Genomic DNA, 27,724 nt, shown 5'->3' on the forward strand with positions numbered 1-27,724 from the left:
CTCCATCAGTTCCTTCAGCTTTTTCTGTGTTCATTTCTACTAGAAATTCCTGTGTCATAGAAAAAAGTCTCCTAAAGCCACCTTCTTCAATGGCTCTGCTATCTAATCACAGGCTGCCTGCTCGCTATGTATTCCCTGCACCCATGACTACTTCTCTGTTCGTTCTGCCTTATCATAATATAGGGGCCTTATACACGCACAGAGCAACTGTTTGCCCTCTTAGAAACATAAGCCTAGACCATATTTTCTGGGCTGGTAGGTTAGAGTTTTCTCCACAAAGGAAAGTGTTTGTGAGACTTTCATCCAGTGACTGCTAGGAAGGTCAAATTAGGAACTTTATTCTACAAATACGAAGACATTAACTTATACTTTACGTTAGTGGCTGTTGCTTTATTTAAGAATGGAATTAGTGTCCACTCTACAGTTTAGCACCTCTTTATCCTCACTGAAAGTCTTTAGAGAAATGGCTGCTAAGGTGGAGTTTCTTCAAATACAGAAAAACAGCTGGAGCCGTAAATAAGTTGAGCAGCCTGGATGCACTCTGTAGTAGCTGGTTGGGAAGAAAACAACACACGGATATTTCAGGTGGTGCCACACAACAAACAGCTGTACTTTATGGTCTGAGATAGTCTCTGTTCTTTTGGAACTGGTGTGTGCTGCTTTTGCAGTCAGCTGCAAAAAAATACTATAGTATATCTTTTGGAAGCAATTACTGCATGATTCTCAGTGTTCCAGCTTCAAAACATCCTGAGTGTTCCATTTCTATATGTGCGGGAGAAGAGGATAAATTACCAATGCTTTGGCATGAAGTAATCTGGAGAATTATTATGGGATTGGTCTTTCTTGACCAGCTTTTGAAATGACTTTCGGTAGCTTCTCTTTGGATTTCCAAACTGACCTTCTGGAATTGGATGTGGCCTCTTACAGAAGCAGTAGTATAAACATGTTTAAACTTCGAATGTAATTATTTTGTCCTGAACCAAGTAGTCTAGCAGTCTCTTCCAGCGGATAGATTTGTTTATCTTAAGTAAAGTTAATCTCCCTGCCTTACCCTTGTTACCTTTGGGCACAGGAGATGGCAGGAGAAGAGGTTTTGGATGGCCCCCAAGAAGAAATAGACTTGGACCAAAAATCAGAAGACCTGAAGATTTGATACTAGGTTCTTTTAGATTTTCCTGTGCGATCTTGAGCAGATTCATGAAATCTCTGATTTGCTGAATCTATAGTAAATGTGTATAATAATATCTAATATGTATTTGCATATGTTTGGTATATGTATTGTTACGCGACGACTGACAGAACAAAGTAGCACAGACTAGGTAGCTTACACAACACAATTTTATCTTCTCACAGCTCTAGATGCTAGAAGTCAGACTGCAGTGTTCACAGGGTTGGTCCTTCAGGGCCATGAGGGAAGGATCTATTCTAGGCCTCTCTCTGTGACTTGTAGCTGGCCATTGTCTCCCTCTGTCTTCACATCCTCTTCCCTGTGTGTGTGTCTGTGTCCGAATTTCCTCCTCTTCTAAGGACACCTGTCATGTTAAATTAGAGCCCACCCTAATGAGCTCTTATTAACTTAATTACGTCTTTAAAGGCCCTATCTCCAAATATAGTCAAATTATGAGGCACTAGGGGGCCAATCCAGATTTTTTTTGTCATTCATTTTTTTTTCTTTTGTGTTGTCTTATCTATTATATTTTCCTCTTGTGCGTTTTTATTTCTCACCCAGTTTAGTCCATGACCTGAATGGCCGCTTGTGCTCACAACTGCCCCTCGGGCTCAATAAGCTCACTGTTGTCCAGGGTTTATACACCTCAGCTGTTAGGAGATGGAGATCAGATGAATATGGTTTATCATCTGTAGAGTGAAATGTGGCTACTAAGTGGTGCCATTACAGAGCCAATTTGGGGTGTAAATCTAGTATTTCGGCTCTTGGACTTTTTAAACTGAATCTTTAAATAGAACACTAGTTTCATTCGGGGGGGGGGGGAATATACATGCAAAAGACATTAAGGCCTATGATGAATGTCATGTTTTGAACAACAAGGACAGCTCATTTGGACAACGGAAATCCATCTGCAGGGCTTAAGAGAATCCTTTATTTTATACAGAAACTGAATATGTTCCAAATACTATAAATGTTATTAAAGGCTTAGAATGAGATAGCAATAGCACATAGCTTTGGCCTAGAGTAGGTGGGCTTGAAAACAATTCGACTTCTTTTACATTGACCCTGGATTTGTGGATGTCTGTTCTATCATAATATGTTTTAGAGAATAAAATGGAAAAATAATATTAAGTATTCTAATTTTCTAATTTCTAATTTAAGCTCTCTTGTAATACCAGAGAGCTTCTATTCCTCAGAATGGTCTCAATTCTGGAGAACAGCCTCTTGCAAGTAGCATTTTCCGTATAGACATTTCTTGCCTGCTGGCCCAATCTTAACTTTTCATTTTAGTTCATTTCTCAGTTCAATGCATTTAGAAGACAGTGCATTTTTCTTTTCTGGACTAGGGCAGATGGTGCTGTCACTTTTGATTATCTGGTTTTTTTTTTTTAAAGGGAAATGTTGATTAGGAAGAGCAAGAATTGAAATACCACCAGATTAAATTGAGAGCAGAAATTATACAATCCAAAAAGAGGCAAATCTGTTCTATGTTTTTCTGCTTAGTTTACTATAGTTTATGTTTGACTTTCTAGATTTCAAGTTTGATATATTTTAAGAGATCATTTTAAGATAGCTTTTGGGTTATGAGTTTGCTTTGTTTCTGCTTTCTAGAAGATACGGAAGATAGAAATGTTTAGATGGTTTTCTCTTTCTAGTCACATTTAAGTAAGAAGATCCTCGGGTAAGAGTAGCTTTTAGCAAATCCAAAATGTTTGGATAATTTCTGCTTTATGCCACTGAAATCTCTCACTTGCAGTCTAGTGGCACTTTGTATTTTCTTACTGTTTGGCGATCTAATCTTAAATTAGAATACTTAACAGGTGTTCCAAAACAGAAGTCACAAGGAAGTGGACAAAGGGGCCCAGAAGACAGCTTGAAGAGCCTCCTGCTGGCTACATTTAGGGCAAATTTAGTGTCCAAAAAATAATGATGGTGGTGAAGTGTAGCAGATTTTAACACATTGAGTTAAAAAAAAAAGAATCTGGGTTCAAGATACTTTAAAAGTGGGAGAGAGAACTAATAAACATAGAAGGAATGACAGAATTAGAAAAATCGCCATCTGGAAACTACCAATATAATGATACATGCTAGAGATCATCGGTGTTTACTGTAACCATCAGCTGAAAGGGGAGAACGTGTTTTGACAATGGAGACAGGTTTTACACAATACCTTAAGCAAGTGACCAAACTGAGCATCACCTAATAGTTCAGACAGAACTGTGCATGTTCTCATGTCATAGGATGGGAAGTATACCTGTAAACAGTTCTTCCCCAAAATTCTTAGCCTGTATCTAATTATGAGGAAATAGCATCACACTACAGATAGTGATATATATTATATAAGGAAACTGGCCTGACTACTCCAAAAATGTCGACTTTATGAAGACAAAGTATAAGGGATTACTGTTCCAGATTAAGAAAGATTAGTAAAAACCTGACAACTAATGCATGCTTGGTCCTCGATTCGATCTTGAATTAGGAGAAAAAAAATTAAAGACTTTGTTGGAACAGTTGAGAAAATTTAAACATGGATTTTAATTTCAAATTTATTCGATTAATGTTAAATCTGATTGTAGTAATGTGTTTGTGTTTATGTAGGAGAAGCTCCCTGTTCTCAGGAAAGAATTGCTGAAGTTTTGAGGGTGAAGTGTCATGAGATCAATAACTTTCTTTCAAATGGTTGTGAAAAAACGTGTGTGTGTATATATATATAAGTAGAGATCAAATGTGAGCATGCAAGTATAGCAAAATGTTAATAAGTTGACCAATCTATGTGTTTTTCTTAGCTCAGGCTGCTATAACTATACCATAAATTGGGTGGCTTAAGCAACAAACATTTATCTCTTACAGTTCTGAAGGCTGGGAAGTCCAAATCAGGGTGCCAGCATATTTGGTGTCTGGTGAGGTCTGTCTTGCTGTTTTATATAGATGGCACGTTTGTGCTGTGTCCTTGTGTGGCTGAGAGAAGAAAGCGAGCTCTCTCAGTACCCTTATAAGGACATCAGTCCCATTTATGAGGGCTTTATCCTCATGACCTCATCTCATTCTAATTACATTCTAGTGCCATCACTTTAGCACGTAGGGTTTTAAGATACACGAATTTTGGGAGGGCACAAGCATTTAGTCTCTAACAGTGTTCATAGTACTGCTCCAGCTTTTCTATAGATTAAAAATGTTTTAAAAATGTATTTTTGGCCGGGCGCGGTGGCTCAAGCCTGTAATCCCAGCACTTTGGGAGGCCGAGACGGGCGGATCACGAGGTCAGGAGATCGAGAGACGATCCCGGCTAACACGGTGAAACCCCGTCTCTACTAAAATATACAAAAAACTAGCCAGGCGAGGTGGCGGTCGCCTGTAGTTCCAGCTACTCGGGAGGCTGAGACAGGAGAATGGCGTGAACCCGGGAGGCGGAGCTTGCAGTGAGCTGAGATCCGGCCAGTGCACTCCAGCCTGGGCGACAGAGCAAGACTCCGTCTCAAAAAAAAAAAAAAAAAAGTATTTTTACAAATCGAGCAATTTCACATAAAACTTTGCATTTCTAGATTCCCTAGAAAAATGGGAATGTCTGCCTCAGACCCACGATACCCCAAGAATAACTGATTGGCTGCATGGCAGCTGCCCCCTCAGATAGGGTGAGGTTTTTCCATTTTCCATAGTCCTTACCCTTCCCTTTTGTTTTATATACCCACCTTCTCCACTCATTGATACTACCTGCCTAATGGCGATAGGCATTTTAGTATGTACCCACACATGTAACTCTTGCTGATTCCTTGGGGTGGTGGTAGGTTGTGTCATGGATGGTAATGACTTTTTTGTATGCTGAAACTCTTGAGCCCTCCGGATTTGGTACCCGTATCAGCTGATGAGCTTCACTTGGCTCCTTGGCCACAGGCTGAGTATCTAGCCTTATTCCCAAATAATTCAGTCATCTGAGACATAATTAAGGAAGTGTAGATGTAAACACTGTTCAAAACTTGCTGGATAGGAGGTATACATACTAAAATTATCTTTCAGATGCAACATATTAGAAATTGTACTCTGGATTCCACCTGTGAGTTGGCACAGTCTTGCAAAAAGTATTGAATAAGTTGCCTGAAAAAAATTTAATATGGCATGCCAAGTCTTAATGAAAAAACATTTTGTGGAAACGTTTGTAGACTCCCATGCAAAAAGTAGTGTATGAACTTTAATTACCTTTGTTAAGTTGTTCTATCCTGTATTTAAGCGACTACTTTCTTTCCTGTTACATACCCAGGGAGGGTACCAGCTCTTGCTGGATAATCATGGTCTTGAGCCTTCACCCAGAATACAAGAGCTGTATCTGGCAGAGGTTAGGGCTCAGCTAGCAGTGAACAGTTCAAACATACAGGGAAGAAGAGGAAAGGACTGGTTCTAGAGTTAATCTGGCCAAGCAAACATATCTACCTCATACTTCATCTATTTTTGTGGGTTTGCATCCCTGTATAATTTGATGTTCTGAAAAACACTAGCAGCTTTTGGCCGGGTGTGGTGGCTCACGCCTGTAATCCCAGCACTTTGGGAGGCCGAGATGGGTGGATCACTTGAGGTCAGGAGTTTGAGACTGGACTGGCCAACATGGTCAAACCCCATCTCTACTAAGATACAAAAATTAGCCAGGCATAGTGGCACACACCTGTAATCCCAGCTACTCAGTAGGCTGAGGCAGAAGAATCGCTTGAACCCGGGAGACGGAGGTTGCAGAAAACCGAGATCGTGCCACTGCACTCTGGCCTGGGCAACAGAGTGAGACTCTGTCTCAAAAACAAAACAAAAGAAAACAAACACTAGCAGCTTTTGTCCAGTTCCATGCATATACATGATTTTTACATTGTGAAATGAACACAAAGATTTTTCTTAGGGAATCTGACAGAAATGAACACAGAATCTTACTAGTATTTCAGTTCATTAAAGACCTAGACCTGGCACTCTGTGTTGCCCCTCTTATTACCCAAGGTGTTACATAGCATTTGCCTGAAGGAGCCCATTTCCCTGTGAGTGGGTTAATGCAAATGTTCCCGGTAAGACTTGACTCAAATCGTAGTCTCAGGGAGGGCAACGGGGGAATCATCCTGTCCAATGAATTCCAGAAATAGCAACAAAAGCTCAGAGGAAATTAGCCCCTGTTGTCCCATTGACATTCTCTGGCCACCGCTCCTGTCCAGCTGGGCACACTGCTTGGAAAAGAAATTCATTTGTGTTTCTCTCCTTTCTCTTAAGGTTCCAGAACCTGATTGGAACCTAGGCCGCTCTTGAAAATATTTTCCTGGAATGGAAAGCAACTGCATACAACATACGTTTACCTGCCTGCTGCTTTCTTTTTTGGTGTTGAGAGTCTGATATTCCCTTGGCTACCTTTCAGGATTTCAAACAGAGTAACCACTTCACGGGCAAAATGGCTAGCAAGATATTTATCTTTGTATTTTTAGCATCAGGATGATTGATATCTCAAGATATTTCTGGAATATTTGTTTTTTGAGATTAACCGCATTGTCCTTATATTATGCAAGTTTATTCTTCGTCTTGTGATTTTCGACATCTTTAATATTTGTATTTAAAACCACTGTGGATCGTAGTCACTACATGGAGAGTCTTAGATAATTAATTCTTCTTTTGAATGCACTTATTGATTCCTTTTTTTTCCCCAGCATAAGTAATATTTCAAAATTGAAGATGGCCAATATTCTTTTTCTGAGTAGAAAACCAATTCAACACATATTCATTGTTGCTATTGTTGTTTGTTTGGAGACAGAGTCTCACTCTGTTGCACAGGCTGGAGTGCAGTGGCGCCATCTCAGCTCACTGCAGGCTTCAACTGTCGGGTTCCAGTGATCCTCCCACCTCAGCCTCCCAAGTAGCTGGGACTACAGGCATGTGCCACCAAGCCCAGCTAATTTTTGTATTTTTTGTAGAGATGGGGTCTTACTATGTTGCCTAGGCTGGTCTTGAACTTCTGGGCTCAAGCTTTCTGCCCACCTTGGCCTCCCAAAGTGCTGGGATTACAGGCATGAGCCACCACATCCAGCCATCGACACACATGTTTAGTACTGTTTTCTTTTGTCCCCATTCATGCTTATCAGCATTAGTAGGCATTGACTGGGTATCTAGCTTGTCCTTATTATTGAGTAGTCACATTTCTCTTTTTCAGCTAAAATTATTTATTTCTTTTTTGTTTGTTTTTATATTGATTGTTTACTATTGGCTTTAGACTTCTTACCTCCAAAATGAACATGATCAGAAGCCACACATTTTCCATGCCCCTAGTTCGTTATACATGATTTGTTAAACAGAGTAGCTATGTCAGCTCCTTGGCAGATCTGAGAAAGCATATGATGTTATGACAGGCATATCTACAAATGAGCCTTGTGGATAAGAACTAGACAGAAGATTTAGAGAGAAATAATGTTGATGTCATCCCATTGGAATGATAGAGCTGTTACAACCAGAAATACATTCTATAGCTAGTAGCTAAGCGTGTAGCTGTATTTCTTTTCTAAGAAGGAAAAAATGTGAAATAAACCAAAGAAGTACATTATGTATATAAAGGAGGATATTTTAATTAGTTTAGGTCTTAACAGTTATTCAAACAGTCTGAACTTGGGTTTCTTTTTGGAGCAAACATGACAACCATTATTTATGGAAAGTTTAAATTTCACATGACACATCTTCCTTCTATGTGTGTGGGTTTCTTTCTCTCTTTTCTTTCTTTCTTTCTTTCTTTCTTTCTTTCTTTCTTTCTTTCTCTCTCTCTCTCTCTCTCTCTTTTTCTTTTCTTTTAAAAAAAAACATTTACTTTGCTTGTGTGTTTTCATTTCAACCTTCCCTTTACTAAAAAATGCTTTATTTCCTTGGTGTAGGAGATTTGCTTTTAGGGAAAAGGAAAGACTTGTGTCTCTAAGCTGAGCCCCCCTTTCCTTTTTTAGCATTTCCAGATAGACTAGTTCTCAGCTGACTGTGGACATGTTTGAATTAGAGGCTCCCATCTTAGCTCCTTTTCAAAAACTTTCCTATCATTAAATGTGCCTATATCTGCAAAACAAAATATCCCTTCTCAGTTTGAAACACTATCCAAGAGTGCCTTATTATTATTATTATTATTAATTAATTAATTAATTAATATATATTTTGAGACAGAGTCTCACTCTGTCACCCAGGCCGGAGTGCAATGGTACAGTCTCAGCTCACTGCAACCTCTGCCTCCCGGGTTCAAGCGATTCTCCTGCCTCAGCCTCCTGAGTAGTTGGGATTACAGGTGTGCGCCACCATGCCCAGCTAATGCCATTCAACTACTAAGAAGGCAGCAATGTAGAAAATGGTTTTCATGTTCATCCACCGCAGCTGTGATCACCAGCAAGGTTGAATCAGGTGGAAAATGGTTTCGATCTGTTTATTTAGCTGCTTCAGTGTGAGGAATAAGAAATATAAAGTTTGCTTACACGATTTGTGTCTGAGTTCACTTACTTACTGCACACCAGAAGGTGAAAAATAGCCCCTGAGAATGAAGAATAAGAAACTTGTCCTCTGACCTTGAACCAGAACCTTGCGTTTCTGCATCTGGGGCAATCTCTTGTTTAGTTGGCACACACCAAATACCAAATTCTTAAGAGGGGAAGAAATTAAAACAAGACAGAGTTTTCAGCTTGAATAAAAAAGATATCCTAAAGGCAAATCAGCAGAATTCTTTTTTGTTTTGTTTGCTTATTTTTGTGAGGAGATTAGTTATTCTTCTTTCCTTCACAATATGGGAGGTGTGTGTATGAGAGAGACAAGAGAAAAAGAACAAAAAAGGAAAAAAAGAAAGCATGCCACCAAACAATGGCTTCATCCAAACTCTGACATACAGTCTTCCTACAGCTGGGCTCTGAAACTGTTTTATGGAAACAGTGGTCATTCAGTTGACTTCGAGGCACACTTAAATCATGCTTAGGGAGAGATAGGCCAAGGGCTTAGTTAACTCACTTATTTAGGTCGTAGAGTTGTGAATTTTGACATTTTCATACTACACTGTTAGCTTTTGTACAAGAGTTTATTGTTTATGTGGGAAGTAACTGTCACTTTAAAACAGATTTTATTTTTACTCTTGTTTGGTGCAAATTGTGTGCCCGGGTTTTATTTACCTTTTCCTTCTTAGTCTGTGGCAGCACAAATGGAAAAGTGTTAAATAAATGTGGTGTAAGTGTATTTTTCTCTCTTTTTACCCATATTTACAATTAGAAGCTTGAAAGAAGACAGAATTCTATCTGGCCTTGGTACCACGTTTCTCCTAATATGAGGAGCTAGTGACCAGACACGATAGGGCAGTGATTGCATTGTCACTACCTTCCCTCCCCATGCCCTGCCATTTTTATTTTTTATCTTCTCAGAATCCTTTGTTTATTTGGCCCCATTCAAGGCCCACTTTTTAAATTCTTCCTTTTCTCATATACATTCCCTGCAGATAGGTGGCCTTTGCTCTGTTCATTTGACAACCTTTTCTAAGTTAAAAGCAAGCAAGAAAACCAACATAAACCTTCCCATAGGACTGAGCAGGTCTCCTCTGCTACCTTCTCTTTCTCCCATCTACCTCAAGGCCAACACCCCACCAGTGTCAACCCCGTGTTTTCTTTCTCAATGTCCTCTCCCTCAGGATCCCCAGATCTCTTTTAACTCTTCATGATACAGTCAACAGAAAGGTTCTACTTGCTTTGGGACCATGTATTAGACTTGCGGCCCTGGAGAAATCACATCTACTCTCTGAGCCTCAGTTTCCTCATTTGTTCCTTATCTTCCTTCCTCAGTCAACAAAGACACCTACGAATGGTGTGCCCAGCACCGGAGATGAGAACCGTGATGAGCTAAGTAGGCATAAGTTCCTGTCCACCACTGTGAAATGGAGCAGAGAGTGTCCATCTTGCAGGGGACATTGTAAAAATTAGCAAGGTGGTGATGCATAGACCACCATGTATGTAGGTGCTCAGGAAATGTCAGTTTTTGTGATTATAATGAAAGGCAAACATATATAAAGACAAGGCAAGTCCTGACCTCTCTTTGGAAGTTGTTTTTATCTTTGAAGGACCTTTCCCTTGTATTTCTGGCTTTTACCTGAAATTCAATCTTTTTGATTTCGGACAGTTTTTTTTTTTTAATTCCTTTTAATCTAGCTTCTTTCTCTAATTTTTCTTTTTTTCTGTTAAAAGCATAGCCATTTCTTCTGCCATGTGTGTTTGAAAGCAAGGTGGGAGGGGCTTTCCAGTTTGTGTGGGACAAAGCATCCTGTTTTAACTCCATTCTTTTATAGTGTATTTCTAGTGCATAGTCCTGAGGATGTTTTATTTTCTGATCCCTTTAATTCTTCCCTTCTTTCTGTGTTGAGTTGGTGATTGTCCCTCTTCTACACTTTTATTACTCCAAGGATAGGGTCTGACTTGTTGCCTTTGTAAGAAAATCTAAATGCCTTCTTCATAGCAGGAGGAAACAGTTACCTCCTTCAACTGACTGTTTGAACATAGCTATGTGAGTGTTTGAAACCATAGGGTCCTTCAAATTCTAGAATAACCAGAAATTGAGAACACGTTGTCTTTAACAACGGAACCAGTTCATTTATTGTGACTATGCTTATGTTTTGTTTTGATTTTTTTTTTAACCAACAGTTAACTTTTGAGATCATATAATATTTACAGTTTACTTAGCAGAGGCTTCCAGAAAATGTGAGGGTATGTCCACTTTTGGTTTATGGACACAATTTATATCTTAACATGAATACATAGTTATAAATGAGCTTATGACATTTGGTCTTTTGAATGTGGGTTTTCTTTTAAAAGGTTGCAGTTTTCAAAAACATCATATTGCCACCAGCCCATTTGTTTTTCTCACCAGACTAAAGGTAGCATGTCCTACTAAACAGAACACAACAGGAAAAAAAATAAGGAACAAATCCTTTTTAAGTTTGGAGTGGTGCCAACTACAAGTTTTTGGTATTTTTAATATAGACTTTGTTCATTTATTTAGTCAAGAAGTGTCTATTGAGCATTGCACGTGTATGGCGTATGCTGGGTGCTGCGGGTAATGGTGATTGTGTCCTAGGGCAGGGGTCACTGAACTATATAGTCTCCCTGTAGCCTGTTTTTGTATGGCCCACAAACTAAGAGGTTGTTAACATTTTAATGCGTTATGGAAAAAAAAAAACAAAAAACAGAATATGCAAGAGACCTATATGTGGCCCACAAAGTTTAAAATATTTATTTGATCCTTTAGGAAAAAATTTGCCTACTCTAGACCCTGTGGTGTCTCTGACTTCCTCAATCTTATGTTTGTTGGTAAGAAAGACCAGAAATAAGTGAACAAATAAGCAAGATAATTCTTTTCAGATTTTGATAATTGATAAGGAAATAGGATATAAGAGTGACAGAAATGAGGCTGGGGTCAGGTGTAGCAGTTTAGGTGGGATTTTTTGAAAAGATGACTTTAAGATTAGACCTGAACAATAAGGACAAACAGGTCTGTGCAGAGCTGGGCGTATTAGCCCATCTCTCACTCCTTAGGTCCACATCCCCCTTCCCCTCCAAGTGCCTGCTTATTATACACAGGGCTCAGCTAAATGCTGGTTCCTGGAAAACCATTTCAGATGCCCTCTTTTGGGTTATCTTTACTATAGCACCCATTACAAGGCACTGTAATTGCCTATTTGGTTTCATTCTTTCCACCTCCCCTCCACTAGACTTGAAATATCTTGGGGGCAGGGACATATGTCTTAGTGATCATATCCCTCTAGCATTTAGCTCATGAACTAGGTTAAATGGAGTCTGCTATAAACTCAAAATTAGATTCCATCAAGCCCACTGTGAAAATCAAGAAGATCCTCTAACAAATTGCAGATTCTTAAGTTTAAGTTCTATTACTTGTCTTTTTTTGTACACATGCTTCCCACCTCGTACTCTCTTATCCAAGCACTATTCTTTCATTTCTAAAACCTAATTATGCCCCACCCCAAAAACATGCCCATTTACCTCATCTGATTAAAAGGCACCATCATCCATCCAGTTGAGCAAGCCAAAAACTAGGAATTATCCTTGGTGTGTCGCATTTCCTCACTCTTACCCATCACATCCAGTCCTTCAGCACCCATACCTCCTCAACTAGTCCTGTCTCACTGTCTTTACTCTCAGTTATAGCCCAGGCCAGGTCTGTCCTATCCTTTGCCTGGGCCACTGCAGCAATCCCTGACTGGTCTTTCTGCTCCCTTGCTTACCTTCCTTATATTCATTGTTCACACAGAAGACAAACACATCTTTTCAAGCTCAAAAGATCTTATCTTTCCCTTTTCTTAAACACCCCAGTGACTGCCCATCAAATGTAAACATTTTAACTTAAGTAAACAAGTAAAAACAAGTAAATAAACAAGTAAAAATACAACTCAAAAATTTGAGCTCATAGCCCCAAATGGAGTAACCATTGTCTCTTCAACCACATCTTACTCTCAGTTTCCAGGTACCTTGGTCCCTCCACTTGCCCTTCTTAGGACCTATTCTCTGTTGCCTGTTAGATTATTAAATGTTAAAATGGAACCCTGTGTTAATCTCGTTAACATCGTGAACACTTAAAACTATACAGTGGCAAGTCAGTGAACCACAGTGAAACTCCATTCCCCAAAGACACCTTCATTCCTGATTTTCCTGGTAACATTTGTAATATCAAAAATTCGTGATAACAGGCAACGGATTTAATGATAACTCTAGTTAAAAGGCCTTGGGGAAGGAACTTGACAACCTTACTGCCTTCTAATGGTATTGTTTTTCCTTTTTTCTTTTTCGCAATGCAGAATATGAGTTGGAAGTAAAGAGGGTGCAAGACATTCTTTCGGGAATAGAGAAACCACAGGTATGTCTTCTGGATTTCTCAGCATAAATGACACTTTTTAAAGTATTTCAAATGTGCTTTTTTTCCCCTCCACCACACAGTAGGTAAGCAAAAGGGCTCCTTCCCTTTGCAGATTACTCATCAACTATGAAATAGTGTTCAGTTCAGTTATTAATGGAGCATGAGACATAGAACAGCGGCCTTCTGTGTGTAGTCATAATCCACTGAAATGTCTTTATTTAGGTGTTCTGAATGCAGTTAGATATTCTTTCCAAAGATTCTTTCTTTTTTGTCTCTCTCTCTTTTTAGTCTACAGTTTTCTTTTGGTAGTTTTTTTTTTTTTAACCTGTATAAATGTAGTAATAATAATTTTTGAAAACCTCAGTAATCCCAAGTATTTTTCCAAGTAAACTTCAAAAAGATATTTAACTATTAGCTGTGAAAAATAAGTCCAGAACATTGGGTGCAATGTCAGGAAGGAAAATGGTCGGAGTGGTGAGGTTTTGATTTTGCCAGGTGCTTTGAAATTCAAGTGAAAAATTCAGAATGTTGATCCAGCCTTTCATCTCAGATTAGAGCCAGAGTTCTTTGGAGTATTTTCTAGCTGAATTGGAAAACCTTGATTCTGCATATGTTTCAAATACTGAGGCTTTTTAACAGAAGAGTCCAAACATGCTTCAGGGTACATAGTTGAGTTTGACAACCTGAAAGCTGGAGGTGTGTTGACCAACAGACATAATAAGGCACTTGTAGAGGATTGGGGTGTTGCTGTTTGGGGGCGGGGTGCGGGGAGTCTGTACTTACTTTGGTGAGGAGCAGGCTGCCACTGGGGGTTTTTGAGCAAAGAACTTATGTAATCAGGGCTGCATTTTCAGAATGATCGAACAGTTGGCAGATGAGTTGGAGTGAGAAGAAGGGAGATGCAGGGAAGAGCAGTGTTAGAATCTACTACTGTAGTCCTGGTGAAAGGCTATGGGAGTCAGAATTAGGGTGGTAACATCTGTGTGGCAGGCAGCAGGGGATAGATACTAGAGCTGTTCTAGAGATAGAATACGGCACTATAACCTATTAGAATTGATATCAAATGTCAAGGATAACTGGGCTTTCAGGTTTCAATGCCTCCTCTCAAGAATTGCTTCCTCTAAGACGCCTCCCTGATTGCTGTCCATGCCCATCAAGTGGGAAGCTCTACCCCCAGCTTTGCTGTGCCCTCCATGGACTTCTGCTATTGTATTTAATACATTGTACTGCATCTACTTGTTTCTGTGTCTTTCCTGGTAACCTGTGGTTTCTCTAGAACAGGTTCACATCTTTGTCCTTTTTGTATCTTCAGTGCCATTCTTGGACATGCTGAGTTTGTTTCACTGTCAGGGAATCTGGAACGATAGATACAGCGGGCGGTCACAAATGTCTGGGAGGCCGATGCTGAGGAGCGCGGAGGAACAAGATACAAGACAGGGAGATCACATGTGTAGCAATGATACGTCACGTTGTAGGATTCATGATAGCTTTGCAGACAGCGGGTGCAGTATAAGGGAGAGAGATTGGAAAAGGCGTGAGGGCAGAATCTTGGAAAAAGCTTATGTTTATAGTGTAGTAGAGAAGAAAACTCTGCGAGGAAAACAGAGGAATCATAATCAGAGAAAGGGCAGAGCAACAGGTTCACTCATGGTCCCAAATGTAGTTTCGGAACGTCATAGTCACTTCTTAGTTATGTTTATGCACATAGTGCTTTCTCTCAGATATTGCTAGTCACTGCTGCGCTGAAGAAGTGACACAATCTCTGTTTCTTGAGGGTGAGATGGCTCTAGCAAGATAAAGCCATATTTAGATTCATTGGTCCTTTTTCTTGATGCAGTATTTATTAGGCATTTAATCTTTTGAGGTTTTACGGCAGGTTAATAGGCTTTTTTAAGTAGCTGTGTTGTAAAATATAATAGGGTAGAAGCGTCATCTGAGAACTTTTGTTGGTATCATTTGGAAGCAAGGATGGCTTGGCTACAGAAACACGTAGATGTTAGCTCTACCCATGACAGCCTGACCAGGCTGTTCTGCACCCATCATAGAGAATTGGCTTCTCAGAGCCTACTGCCTTTAGGCCCTTGAATCAGGTAGATGACTCCCCTTGTTTTCATTTGGTTCTCACTTAGTAGCCTTTTGAGAATTTGACTTCCTTGTTGCCAACAGAGAGAAAGTATGTGAGGCAGGTTGACAGTGCTGTCTAATCTACCAGATACTTCTGTTTCTCATTATGAATCAATTAACTGGCAATCTGATTGTATATATCTGATTCCATAAGTCTTATAGTTTGACATTCAAGTCTGACTCTGGAATCAGGGCTGCATTTTCAGAATGATCAAACAGTTGGCAGATGAGTTGGAGTGAGAAGAAGGGAGACGCAGGGAAGAGCAGTGTTAGAATCTACTACTGTAGTCCTGGTGAAAGGCTATGGGAGTCAGAATTAGGTGGTAATATCTGTGTGGCAGGAAGCAGGGGACAGATACTAGAGCCATTCTAGAGATAGAATATGGCACTATAACCTATTAGAATTGATATCAAATGTCAAGGATAACTGGGCTAGATTGTCTGAGTCACTGGGCAGGGGCCCGGACCTGGCGAATTCACTCAGGTAAATGCCACAAGGTAACAGCCTGTCTGCAGAGCCAGCCAGCTTACCTGGACTCCATTCTGTCTCGTTACCCTCCTCCAAACCTTTGAAGTGGCTTCTGGGTGAGAAATTCAGTCAAAAGATAACATTTCCATATCAGCATGGCTTAGATGGGCACAGACATAGTCAATACAGCTGAAGAGTCTCCTTAGTCCTGTAAAGCTGGAGTTGTTAATTCTGCAGCATAAGCAGCACATTATCTTTCTAGGTTTGGAAAAGGCGGGTTGAGAAACTTTCTGGAGGTGAATAGAAACAAAGCCTCAGGTAGTTACACATTCCAGAGTCATTAAAGATCTGTAGATCAGCATTTATATCTCATGCCCTTTTAACAGTGAGGCTTGAACTTGCCAAAATACTACACCCTACCTTTTAAGCAGTTGGATGAAAATCACCTGATAGGAAGTGGGCGTCTCGGGACACAGTTGCTTTGCCAGCATGTGGGTGGTGGTTGGTGCTAACCACCCTGCATGTCTGATTCTCTGGATGGCAGTGTAAATATATCCGGGTTACCTGGGCTGAAGGCATAGCAGACAAGGGGAGTTTGTATGAAGAGTGCCATGCTTGTTCGTGCCTCCTGCTTTTGCACATGACTAAAACAACTTCTCTTTCTCTCCACCTGTATGTTTCCTATTGCTGCTGTAATGATTTACCACAAATTGAATGACTTAAAACAGTACAAATTTATTGTCATAAAGGTTTAGAGACCAGAAAGTCCAAAATGTCTCTGGCTAGGATATAATCAAAGTGTTGGCAGAGCTGTATTCTAGAGGCTTTGGGACATAATCTGTTTTCTTGCCTTTTCCCCTCTTGGCTCTGTCTGCAAAGTCAGCAACCATATTCCCCCAGCTTCTACTTCCCTTATCACATGCCTGTCTCCGACAGTCTTGACTCCTTCTTTCACTTATAAGGACCCCTGTGATTATACTGGGCCCATCCAGATAATCCAGGTTAAGTCTCCCCTTCACAAGAGCCTTAACTTAGTCACATCTTCAAAGTCCCTTTTGCCATATAAGGTAATATATTCATGGGTTCCAAGGACTAGGATGTGGACCTCTTTGGGGACCTACCACACTCCCCTCCCGATCCTCAGAAGCGTTCTTGCCTGAGACAGTCCACTGTTTCTTCCCAACCCAGTTAGTTGTTTATGCAGTTTCTCTCTCTCCTCTTCGTACGCCTTTTCTTCTGAAGTTTTTGTTTGTGATTGTGTGTTATTTAACTTTTTGCTCCGAATACCTAGCACTGTTCTTGACACATAGTGAACCCTTAACAGATGTTTGCCGAATAACTGTGTGACTGTAGCTGGGTTCTGGCAGGTGGGACAAACGCCTGAAGCCTGGCCAGCCTCAGATGCGCCTCCGCCAGTGTATAAGGCAGCAGCCACTAGAGGGAAGGCCTGTGCTTTGCAATCTGGCACTCTGGGTTGGGACTTGCATTGGCTATTACCTGTCTTTGTGACCTTGGGTAAGTTACGTAGTTTCCTTGTGCCTCAGTTTCCTCATCTTTGAAAGGTAGGATAAGAAATACTACCTATAGCGACTATCTGAGAAGTCAATTATGTACTTAGAATGCAGTATTTATAGTCTGTAGCATATCGCTAAGCAAAAGTGAAACTTCTGTGCTCTGACATGGGAAGGAGAGGTATCGGGCCATCTGACAGGGAAAGAAGCAGAGCCATGGAAAGTTGGGCACACAGTTGTAAAAAGGATTATTTAATTTTTTGTTCCTTTCAGCCACAACTGGTAGCACCTCTAAATAAAAGGCATATATTTTGCTTTGAGGTTTTGCAGATGATTTTATTTAGGTGCAGAACAATACGTAGTACTTGTGGATTCCAGTTATCTTTCTAGAACTTTGGGCACCCTGAATTGAGCAAGCCTCCACTGTGACAGAGCAATAAGCCAGGTATTATTCTGAGTGGCTTAGGAATTAGCCAGCCATCTCAAGCCTAATGTGGTCTGACCTTCTCTGGTGGTGGTGCTCCCATAGACTGGCGGGCTGTTTATTTTCAGGATATAAATAATGTAACCTGGAATTGCGGTTCTGCATTGTTTCTATCCGCGAATGTTTAGCTTGTTGAAACAATTGATTTGTCGGTTCCAGAAGCGAGTAAACTGACGTGTGAGGAACACTTCCCCTGTAAGAAGCAGTCCCTTGAAAGATAAACAGTAGTGCACCTGGGAGCACATAGGCGGCTCTTAGCACTTAAGGAATTATAAAAACAGATGACTGTGAAATTCTTAGATTTGAGTATCCTTTTTCTTTAACCTTTTCCTTTTTCATTTATTTTCCTTTGTGGTGGTGTTTCTCATGATGATACTTTAGAAGTGAAGCCAGTATTTGTGTGGTAATATTTCCTTAGTGTACTCTTTAATTAGAGCAGTAGGCCTCCCACATAGTTAAATCCAAAGGCCAGAGCAAATTTAGAAGCTATCAATGTACAAGGAAATATTTTTGAACGTAAAAGAAACAATTTAGTAGCTGCGAGAATAAATGGTGTTTCTGATCCAAGTACTATCATTTGCATAATAATAAAATCTCAGAAAAAAATAGAAAATTTTACAGAATAGTATTAAAATACTGGGATGAACAGGAGAGAAGGTGCAAGGAGAAAGGAAGCTATGGATTACATATCGAATAGCTACAGGACAATGCAGTTTTATAATTTCCTTATATACACATATACAGAACAACTGCTTTCAAGTTGGAGTCTACATTTAATAAACAGACAAGAATGATTTCTAATCATTAGAAATGGTCACATCAGTATGTGACCATTTAGAAGTAGGAAGTAATTTTATGAGTGCTTCAAGGTGCTAAAAAGCAGTTTAGTTTAAATAATTCATATGCAGACTTACACTAATAACCTATACAACAGACCCTTTTATAGCAGTTATTGAACTGCTTTCAAATTGGAATCTACATTTAATAAATAGACAAGAATGATTTCTAATCAGTATGTGACCACTTAGTAGTAGGAAGTAATTTCATGAGTCCTTCAAGGTGCTCAAAAGCAGTTTAGTTTCAATAATTCATATGCAGATGTATACTAGTAACCTATACAACAGACCCCTTTATATTACTATTGCAGAAACAAATGTCAGATTGCACCTTGTCCAATAGTTTTATAACTAGAAGTTACCACGTTTATCACCATCAAAGGAGACTGACTTTCTAGTTATGGTAGGTTAATTAAATATCAGGAAGTCAGTTAGCTTTATGGCTTCTAAACTTTTTTGAGGGGTGAGGAGAACAACAGCTATGGTGATCACTGTGATGATCAGATTAGCCATGCCCTAGTTAAGCTTGGTGGTCACTGCTGGCAAGAAAGTTTCAGCACACACAGACTTGCAATGTGAAGGTCGTATATGAGTGTTGTACGGCATGAACCCAGATAGAGTTCCTAGAGTTCCAAATCTCTCATTAAAGCATTACTTCCCAGGACACTTGGAGTAAATATGTCTAGTGCTGAGAATTCACCTTCAAGTAACATTCTCTTGAAAGACAGCATGTCAGTTTCTGGAAACAGCCTTAAGTGGAAACAAGTTCCAAGTCCTAATGGAGACCAAGTGATCTTTTTCTCCTGATTCCATTGCCTAAACAAGGGCACCCTCAGTCCAAGAGTCAATGAAAGAGAGAGAGCAGGAGGACAAGAGGGATTTGGCCCCAGAACATCATCATGATCTGGGTGTCTGGCTGTTTAGCTCAAGGAAAGAATTCACAGAAACCACTATCTTTTGAGAGTGATGCTGAGTTGTCAAACTGCATTTCTGATAGGCTAGCATATTGGAAAAATGTATTTCCACAAACATCTGCATTGCATGCCGATGACAGTGTACATCCTGAAGGCTTGCTTAGGCACTCTAAGGAAAAAGTGAATGTTATTTTAGTTGATGATTCAAGTGTTGTATTTCTCTGTTCAGGTAAATAATAATTTAACCAAGTTCTAAGGGAAAAAAGTAAAGTTGTCATAGCTGACATAAAAGGTAGAGTTTAAAAGGATGTGACTTTATGGATATTTGTTTGGTATCTAGAATGTTGGCATTCGACTGAGCTATTTTGAGACATGGTGTTACTTCACACCACCATTCATAGAATCAGTGCTACTGTCTTCTGTGTTCTTGGTTGCAAAGCAGCCACTTACCACCTTGGCTGAGTGTTTTCTGGTACCTTATGAGCCTCCTTTTTTCCCAAGAAACTAAACTCTTTGTAACAAATTATCTCCCACATTAAAAATCAAATATAACACCAAATACCTCAGGATTACTCATTAATGATATGTGAAGAAATTGAGCAGATATGCTGTTGTATGTTAGAAATGCTGTCTTAAAATCTAGGTAGAGAAACAACATACAAATAACCAAGTAATGCTCTAATGTAACATGCACCAAATGCAGGGACGGAAAATACGGCAAAAGTACAAAGAAGAGTGATTGAATCTGACAGTGCAGACAGTACAGAAATCTGTCCAGAATCAGTCTCAGGAAACCTAAGAGTCCCTCTGTGTTCAGTATATCTACCGTGAGTCCCCTCAGGTACCTGTCCGTCTTCAACAGGTTGGGGTTCCTTGAGGCCAAAGATCATACCTTCATCATCTTTGTGTCCACACAGCCCCTCACAGGGTGAAGTATGACCATTAAATGAATAAACAAGGCATTTGAACTGGGTCCAAGAGAAGTTGGTTAAAGCCAAGAAAGTAGGAGAGTTAAAAGCTAAGTCACAGGGGCATGAGAGAGGGCATAAGAGAGGCCAGCATCCTGGAGGGGCGGTAACAGCATTGTGGTGCAGGTGGATTGGAGGGGTGGAGAAGAGAGCTGCTAGTCTGGAGCCATAGCAATCTTCCTCAGATGTTTTCCAGAGATGTGTAATACCAGCCTACCATCTTCTGTGTTGCCTATGGCAGAAACTTAGACTATCTTATTTCCTTTTATTTTTTTATTCAGCAAACATTTACTAACCAACCGCTGATCACAGTTGAATATGACTTGGATTCTGTCCTTAGGGAGTCTCAAAGCCCAAGGGAGGTAGACAAAGGCCATAACATGATTAGCAATTCTAGCAATATCCACAAGGTTCTGTAGAACACGGAGGAGTGACGCTGCATGAGATAATTTAGAGAAGGCTACTGGGAGGTGGTGAGGCTGGGCTGGGGTCTTTAAGGATGAGCAGGAGTTTGACTAAGTAATTGGCTAAATATATCATGATATTCTATTTATATGGAATAAACAGTGTGAAGTGATCTCCACTAAAAATGTAGTGAAGGACGGACTGAAGAGAGACTCTATCTTCATTTTCCATATTTATTATTTGTATTTCAAGTATTTAATAATTCTAATAATCTTTATATAGATCAGATGTGACAAAAATGGAAGAAGGGAAAAAAAAGGGACTGAACAGTTTACCTGTCTCCATCTACAGCCTAATAATCTACAGCTATAAAGTCTTTGTGAACGTTAAGCTTTAGCATCTGTATTAAGTCCTGTTTGTTTTTAATATGCTATCCAGACCAATATCCAGATAGCAATAGAATAGCCTTTAGAAAGTTACAGCATTAAAGTTTTGTTCTTAGATTTATTTTAAATAATTAGATCATATTTTAAGTTGAGTTTCTCCAGAAAAGGACTCTAAAAAAAGGTTTGAGTGCAAATAGTTTCTGTGGGGATATGGCCCAGGAAGTCCTGGTTGGAGACAAGGGAACTGAGACAGAGAAGGGAAGTGTATTAGTCTGTTCTCGCATTGCTATAAAGAACTACCTGACATTGGGTAATTTATAAAGAAAAGAGGTTTAATTGACTCATGCTTCTGCAGGATGTACAGGAAGCATGGCTGGGAAGGCCTCAGGAAACTTATAATCATAGTGGAAGAAAAGGGGAAGCAGGCATGTCTTACGTTGCCTGAGAAGGAGGAAGAGAGAGAGAAGGGAGAAGTGCCACACACTTTTAAACAACCAGATCTTGTGAGAACTCACGTCAGGAGAACAGCGAGGGGGATGTCTGCCGCAATGATCCAGTCACCTGCCACCAGGCCCTCCTCCAAGACTAGGGTTTATAGTTTGACCTGAGATATGGGTGGGAACACAAATCCAAACCATATCAGGAAGGAAGCCCATGCAGGGTCTATCAATAAACAGGTTATAGCTGTGGTCAGCCAGAGCTTAGTCCTCATAAACACCTCTGAAAGATAGAGTAGATTTTGTAAAACATGCTTCACAATAGTATTTTAAGAAGGTTCTGGGTATTTTAAGTCTCAGAGTCTTCGGTTCAACTGAAGTCTGAAGCAGAGGCTAAACCAAAAGTATAAAAACAGAGCTTAGAATGGTGAAGCATTTCCACTTCTATAATGATATTAATCCCATATCAGCCTGGTCCTTGGTTCCAGTTCTCCACCCATTGGGTTGTCCTGGGAATTTGCAGGACTTCAAGGGATATTATTGGAAAGGTATTAGCTTTGAAGAATGATTTGACACCATGCAAGGCTTGAAACCAGATCCGAGTACCTGTGGGTATGGCTTCTTCCACATAACGTAGAAACCTTCCATTCAGGTTTTTACTTATGTTAAAAAAAAATTCCCTCACATGACATTATTTTACTTTATGGAGGACAGAATGCAAATTGCACTGGATTTGGATGAAGGTTGGCATTGCAAGAACCATATTTTGGACACCAGGACTTTGAAAGAGAGCGCCATATAAGACGTCTTTCAATATAATTAAACTAGTTTACTTTGGATTAACTTTGAGCCAGTTTTATGCCACTACCAATAATTCTGAAAATGTAAAATGGATTTGAATACTTGTGTCGCACGTTTCTCTTCCGCAGGTTTCTAATATTCAGGCGAGAGCAGTTGTGTTGTCCTGGGCTCCCCCTGTCGGACTTTCCTGTGGACCCCACAGTGGTCTTTCCTTCCCCTACAGTTATGAGGTTGCCTTATCAGACAAAGGACGAGATGGAAAATACAAGATAATTTACAGGTTGTGTATGTTTCTATTGTTTTTCTTTGCTGCTAAACTATAAAATTGGAGTTGTGAAGGAAAATGGAAAACAAAGGAAAACTTTACAGGCTTGGTAAATTTTCCTTTAGTTTATTTTAAGATTTAGTAATAATTATTATGCTAAGAAATCATTGTGTCCAGAGTAATTCTTATTTGGAAATGAGTAGCATAGAGCTATTAGGTATGGGTAAAATACATCACTTGGTTATATTTGCTGTCAGTAGAGTATTAAAGAAAACTTTCTGTTAATGTCTGTCGGCAAAAGGCGATTATGACTTTTAGTTTTTCTATACATTGAGCGATTATAAGGTGACTTCTCTATTTTCAGATGCAGACCTTTTTGTAGCCCTGTTTTTTAAAGTTCTGCAATATGTTTCCTTCTGTTTTACCCTATTTCTTACCTTCCACAATAGTTTCCAGCCTGTAATAAAGATACTTCAAAACATTTCATTTCGAGGCCTTAAATGGTCAAAAGTTTAGCTCACAGAGAAGGGATTAGCCCCTTGTACTCTGTGGACTCCCAGGTATTGACCATTCAAAAGATTGATAACTGTGTTCTAAATGTGAGAACAATTTTAGGGCCACGTCTTTCTTCTTTGTAATTACTGGGCACTACTCAGATTTGCAGAGCAGGAAATGAGAAAGTCAGTTTTGTTTTAACTGCTTGTTTGGCCTCCCTGTGAGAGGACCCTCCTGTGACTGCCCATGCCCAGGGTAATAATGTGGTCACACAATCCTTACTTTTTCTGCCAGAGATGTTTGTATTCTCTCCTATTTCCCTACTGCATCAGTGCCGCAGAGCCGTATCTTCCCCTTTCCTCTTCCTAATTCTTGCTCCACAGTCTTCCTGACGAGCAAAGAGGGACAGAGGTTAAGGATGCAAGCCCTGTGGCTGCTGTGTCCTCCTCTTGCTACCCAGGCTACCTCCACTGTCTTCCCTGGATGCCCTCAGGAGTCTCTTGAGGGTCTTCCACCCCCTACTCTTGCTCTTCTACAACCTTGCTAACTCACTGCAGAAACAAAATCAGGCCAGATCACTGCCCTTCTGATAACACTCCAGGGATTCCCCACTGTATTTAGGATATTCCTAACTCTGGCTCACCACCATTTTATTCTAGCCTGAAAAATCAGAATTAGTATCAACTTTAAAGAAATACAGAGTGCCGCCAGGCGTAGTGGCTCACGCCTGTAATCCCAGCACTTTGGGAGGCTGAGGTGGGTGGATCATGAGGTCAAGAGATGGAGACCATCCTGGCTAACACGGCGAAACCCCGTCTCTACTAAAAATACAAAAAATTAGCCGGGCGTGGTGGCGGGCACCTGTAGTCCCAGCTAGGAGGGAGGCTGAGGCAGGAGAATGGCGTGAACCCGGGAGGCGGAGGTTGCAGTGAGCTGAGATCGCGCCACTGCACTCCAGCCTGGGTGACAGAGACTCCCTCTCAAAAAAAAAAAAAAAAAAAAAAAAAGAAATACAGAGTGCCATCTCCCCCATGCCTGGCAAGGAGCAGATATAGTTGACCCTTGAACAACACAGGTCTCAACTGCACGGATTCTTGTCAACCACATGCAGACCAGAACAATATTCACAGGGTGTGAGACCTGTGGATATGCAGGGTCAACTGGGGACTCGAGTATGTGTATACGCTGTGTGGGGGTGGGGTCGTGGTACTGATTTCCTTGTATGTACTGAGGGACAACTGTGGATAGAGCCTTTTCATGCAAGATGAACATTGGTGGCAGGAGCTAGAGCCTCAAATGCCCAGAGAGGTTCGGCCGGTAACATACGTAAGCAAGTGGAAAGGCTGAAAATGAGGTGAACAGGAGAGCTCCTGTTGCCATCGAAAAACAGTCGCCACTCAGCCTTAAGTCGATTGTTGCTAAAATTTGCTGATTCTTTGAATTTTTTTTTCAAAAGATGCTGAAAATCTGAATTATTGTACAAATTTCCCTGTTACTAAACTAATGGAGCAAATGCAAGATATTTTAAAAGATACAATGTAGGCTAAACAACAGAGCTTCAGGCAAGGTCTGGATACAACTTCCATTTCACAACTTAAAAAAACCCAGCCTTTTATTTGGAATAATTTCAAACTTAAAAGATGTCCCAAAAATAGAGAAATCAAGGAATACATGTATACTCCATCCCCACATTCAGTTGTTATTAACTTTATACTCTGTTTTATCATTTGACCTCCTTCCTCTTTTCCTCTTTCTGTCCTCAATCCATATTTTTTTCATAAGTTTTATATGTAATGGTCCCTTACTGCAAAATCCTTCAGGATATTTTCTATAAATAAGATTTTTTTTTTTTAAAGAACCACAGTGTAATTATCAACTTCATAAACTTACATTGATATAATACTTTATCTGTTGTCTATATTCCAGCTTTGTCGCTTGGTCCATAAATAATACCTGTTATTCTGAAAAATTGAGCAGTTTTCCACCCCCTCCTGCTCAGGAGCTAGTCTAGGGTCAGACAGTGCCTTTAGTTGTCATGTCTCTTTAGCCTTCTTTAATTTGGAACACTTCCACGGTATTTCTTACACTTTTATGACACTGATATTTTTGAAGAACACAAAATAAGTCACATGCCCACACACCTTTCACCTTTTTAAAAATTTTCAATGAAACATTCCTTATTTTGTGTTGGTTACTTCCTCATGATTTAAGTTGAAGTTCAGTTGCAATTTTTTAGTATATAAATGGTTTTATTTTATTTAAGAGAGCTATTTGTTGGGTGCGTTGGTAAGTGAGGAAGTGAGATTGTGATTTTTGTTAAAGACAGTCCAGAGTTGAGATAATTCAGGTTCCTGCCAAGGTAAGTATGGAAAGTGCCTTCTGTTAACAGTTGGCGTGATCATTTTTATTCATTAGTTTGTTCATTCATTCATTTGCTTACTTAGTTACTTTTATGTATTTACTTGTAAGAAGTGATAAGATCTTTTAGAATTTTATTAGTAAGTTAACTATGCCATTTTCAAGATCTAAGATGGCATCATTAAAAGGAACCTGATTTTCTAGTCCCAAACAGATAATAATATCAAATAAGAAAGTTTATTTCTGGTTTATGGTGGAATCTGACATAATAGTTCATGAATTATTGTCAGTACATTACTGGACACCCAAATCCCAAATCTCGTTTGCTTTTGAAACTGGTATTAGCAACTAATGAATGCTTTTTCTTTACAGTGGAGAAGAATTAGAATGTAACCTGAAAGATCTTAGACCAGCAACAGATTATCATGTGAGGTGAGTTAGGACATAAGAGCCAAACTGTATTGGAGAATCCAGGTGGCTAAAGCAAAAACCTGTGCCCCCTTTTAAGTTTTTGGTGAATGTTGCTTACCTTGCTGTAAGTTTCAGTACCATGGCTCATGGGCCATTCATTGACTCTCAAGACCATAGTAACTGGGAAGACACAGAAGTGCTTCTGTGAACAGAAAATTAGGTGTTAAACACTGAAAATCATTTTAAAAGTAATTTTACATGGTCTTCTAAGATCTGTTGGACTATGGTTTAACAGTTTCTTTCTATAAAACAGTTGAATTTTTTTTTTTTTTTTTTTACCTTGGGCATATCAGTGTTTCTTATAGACCATCATATAAACTGTATATTCAAATGACTAAAGAAGCCCTTTCCTTATTGCAAGCACACCATTAAACCTTAAAAGCCAGTAGATTTTGAAAAAGGCAAGTAATACAAGCATCAGATTATCTCTGACGAGAATGAACTCAATTTGGCAAAACAGTTAACCCATGTGGTATGATGTGTAGCCTGAAATCTCTACTGTGATTTTCTGGAATCTCTACTGTGACTACTCTGGAAGGTAGGGCTAGCTTATTTTAGGAAGAAACCCAGCAAACCACAGATCTGTAAGGAGGAAAGTGTTATCTGAATTTTTAGAGAGACCATCTGATTGTTTAAAGATCCATCCATCCATTCATTTGCCAATAAGCAGGTCTGAATATGACCCATAACACTTAAAAAATTTTTTTTAATCTTTATTTTATTTAATATTTAAGTTCCCCAGAAAGTAGTTTTGTTTAACTGGATGTACAACAACACACTTTCCCTTTTTTTTCAATTATATATGCATACGTAAAGATTGCAGAATAAAATTGTAAGCATGAAATATACATCTGTTGGCCGGGTGCGGTGGCTCACGTCTGTAATCCCAGCACTTTGGGAGGCCGAGGCAGGTAGATCATGAAGTCAGGGGATCAAGACCATCCTGGCTAACATGATGAAACCCTGTCTCTACTAAAAATACAAGAAATTAGCCGGGCGTGGTTGCAGGCGCCTGTAGTCCCACCTAGGCAGGAGGCTGAGGCAGGAGAATGACGTGAACCCGGGAGGTGGAGCTTGCAGTGAGCAGAGATTGCGCCACTGCACTCTGACCTGGGTGACAGAGCGAGACTTGGTCTCAGAAAGAAAGAAAAGAAATATGCATCTATTATTATACTTTCCGAAGGTTAATTCACATCATTAGTTTCTTTGTGATTTCAGCATGAGGTTGGAGGCAAGGTAGTCTAGTAGGAAGAGCATATGAGAATTATCAGGAGGCTTGAGTGCGAGTCTGGTTCTGCCGTGAACTGGCTGTTTCAACTTTGGTCAAGTCACATAGAAGGCTCTGCCATGATTTTCTCAGTTAAAAAAAGGTAGTAAAGCAAGGATGTGTGTTGAGGATGTAATATCTTATTAACTGCATGAGTTCTTAAAAATAAGGTTAAAGCAATGTATATCAGAGCAAATTGTTTTGCATTAAGGCTTAAAGCGCACATCTGCTTAGTTATCATATTGTTTAGATGAACTCTATTGCAGCCATCTCCTCCTGTTTAATCAAAACTTTGGATTTTGAGTCAGTTAGCTTCTGCCCAAACATATTGAACTTTTCACACGCTTTGTACAAGAAGATCTGTGTAATTTGTGAAGCTAAGATGATAATAGAAATGGTTTAACCATTCTTCAAAATGGTCAGTATAACAACAAACCAGAAAATGTTAAAGTCATGTAAATGTTATCTATTATTCATTGTTAACGTATGTT

At 39.7% G+C, this 27,724-nt stretch overlaps 1 protein-coding gene across 4 annotated transcripts in view; it reads left to right on the forward strand.

Moving 5' to 3' along the window:
* The window catches only part of FNDC3B (fibronectin type III domain containing 3B), a 363,872-nt gene that overhangs the window by 236,033 nt on the left and 100,115 nt on the right, over positions 1-27,724 (forward strand). For all 4 annotated transcript variants that reach the window (XM_005546389.4, XM_045385094.2, XM_005546390.4 and 1 more), the window contains 3 exons: positions 12,984-13,042; positions 22,506-22,657; positions 25,868-25,927. In XM_005546389.4, coding sequence (XP_005546446.1) covers positions 12,984-13,042; positions 22,506-22,657; positions 25,868-25,927 — 271 coding nt within the window. The remainder of the gene's footprint in view (positions 1-12,983; positions 13,043-22,505; positions 22,658-25,867; positions 25,928-27,724) is intronic.

The sequence above is a fragment of the Macaca fascicularis genome, chromosome 2, assembly GCF_037993035.2.
Source record: "Macaca fascicularis isolate 582-1 chromosome 2, T2T-MFA8v1.1".
Taxonomy (NCBI): domain Eukaryota; kingdom Metazoa; phylum Chordata; class Mammalia; order Primates; family Cercopithecidae; genus Macaca; species Macaca fascicularis.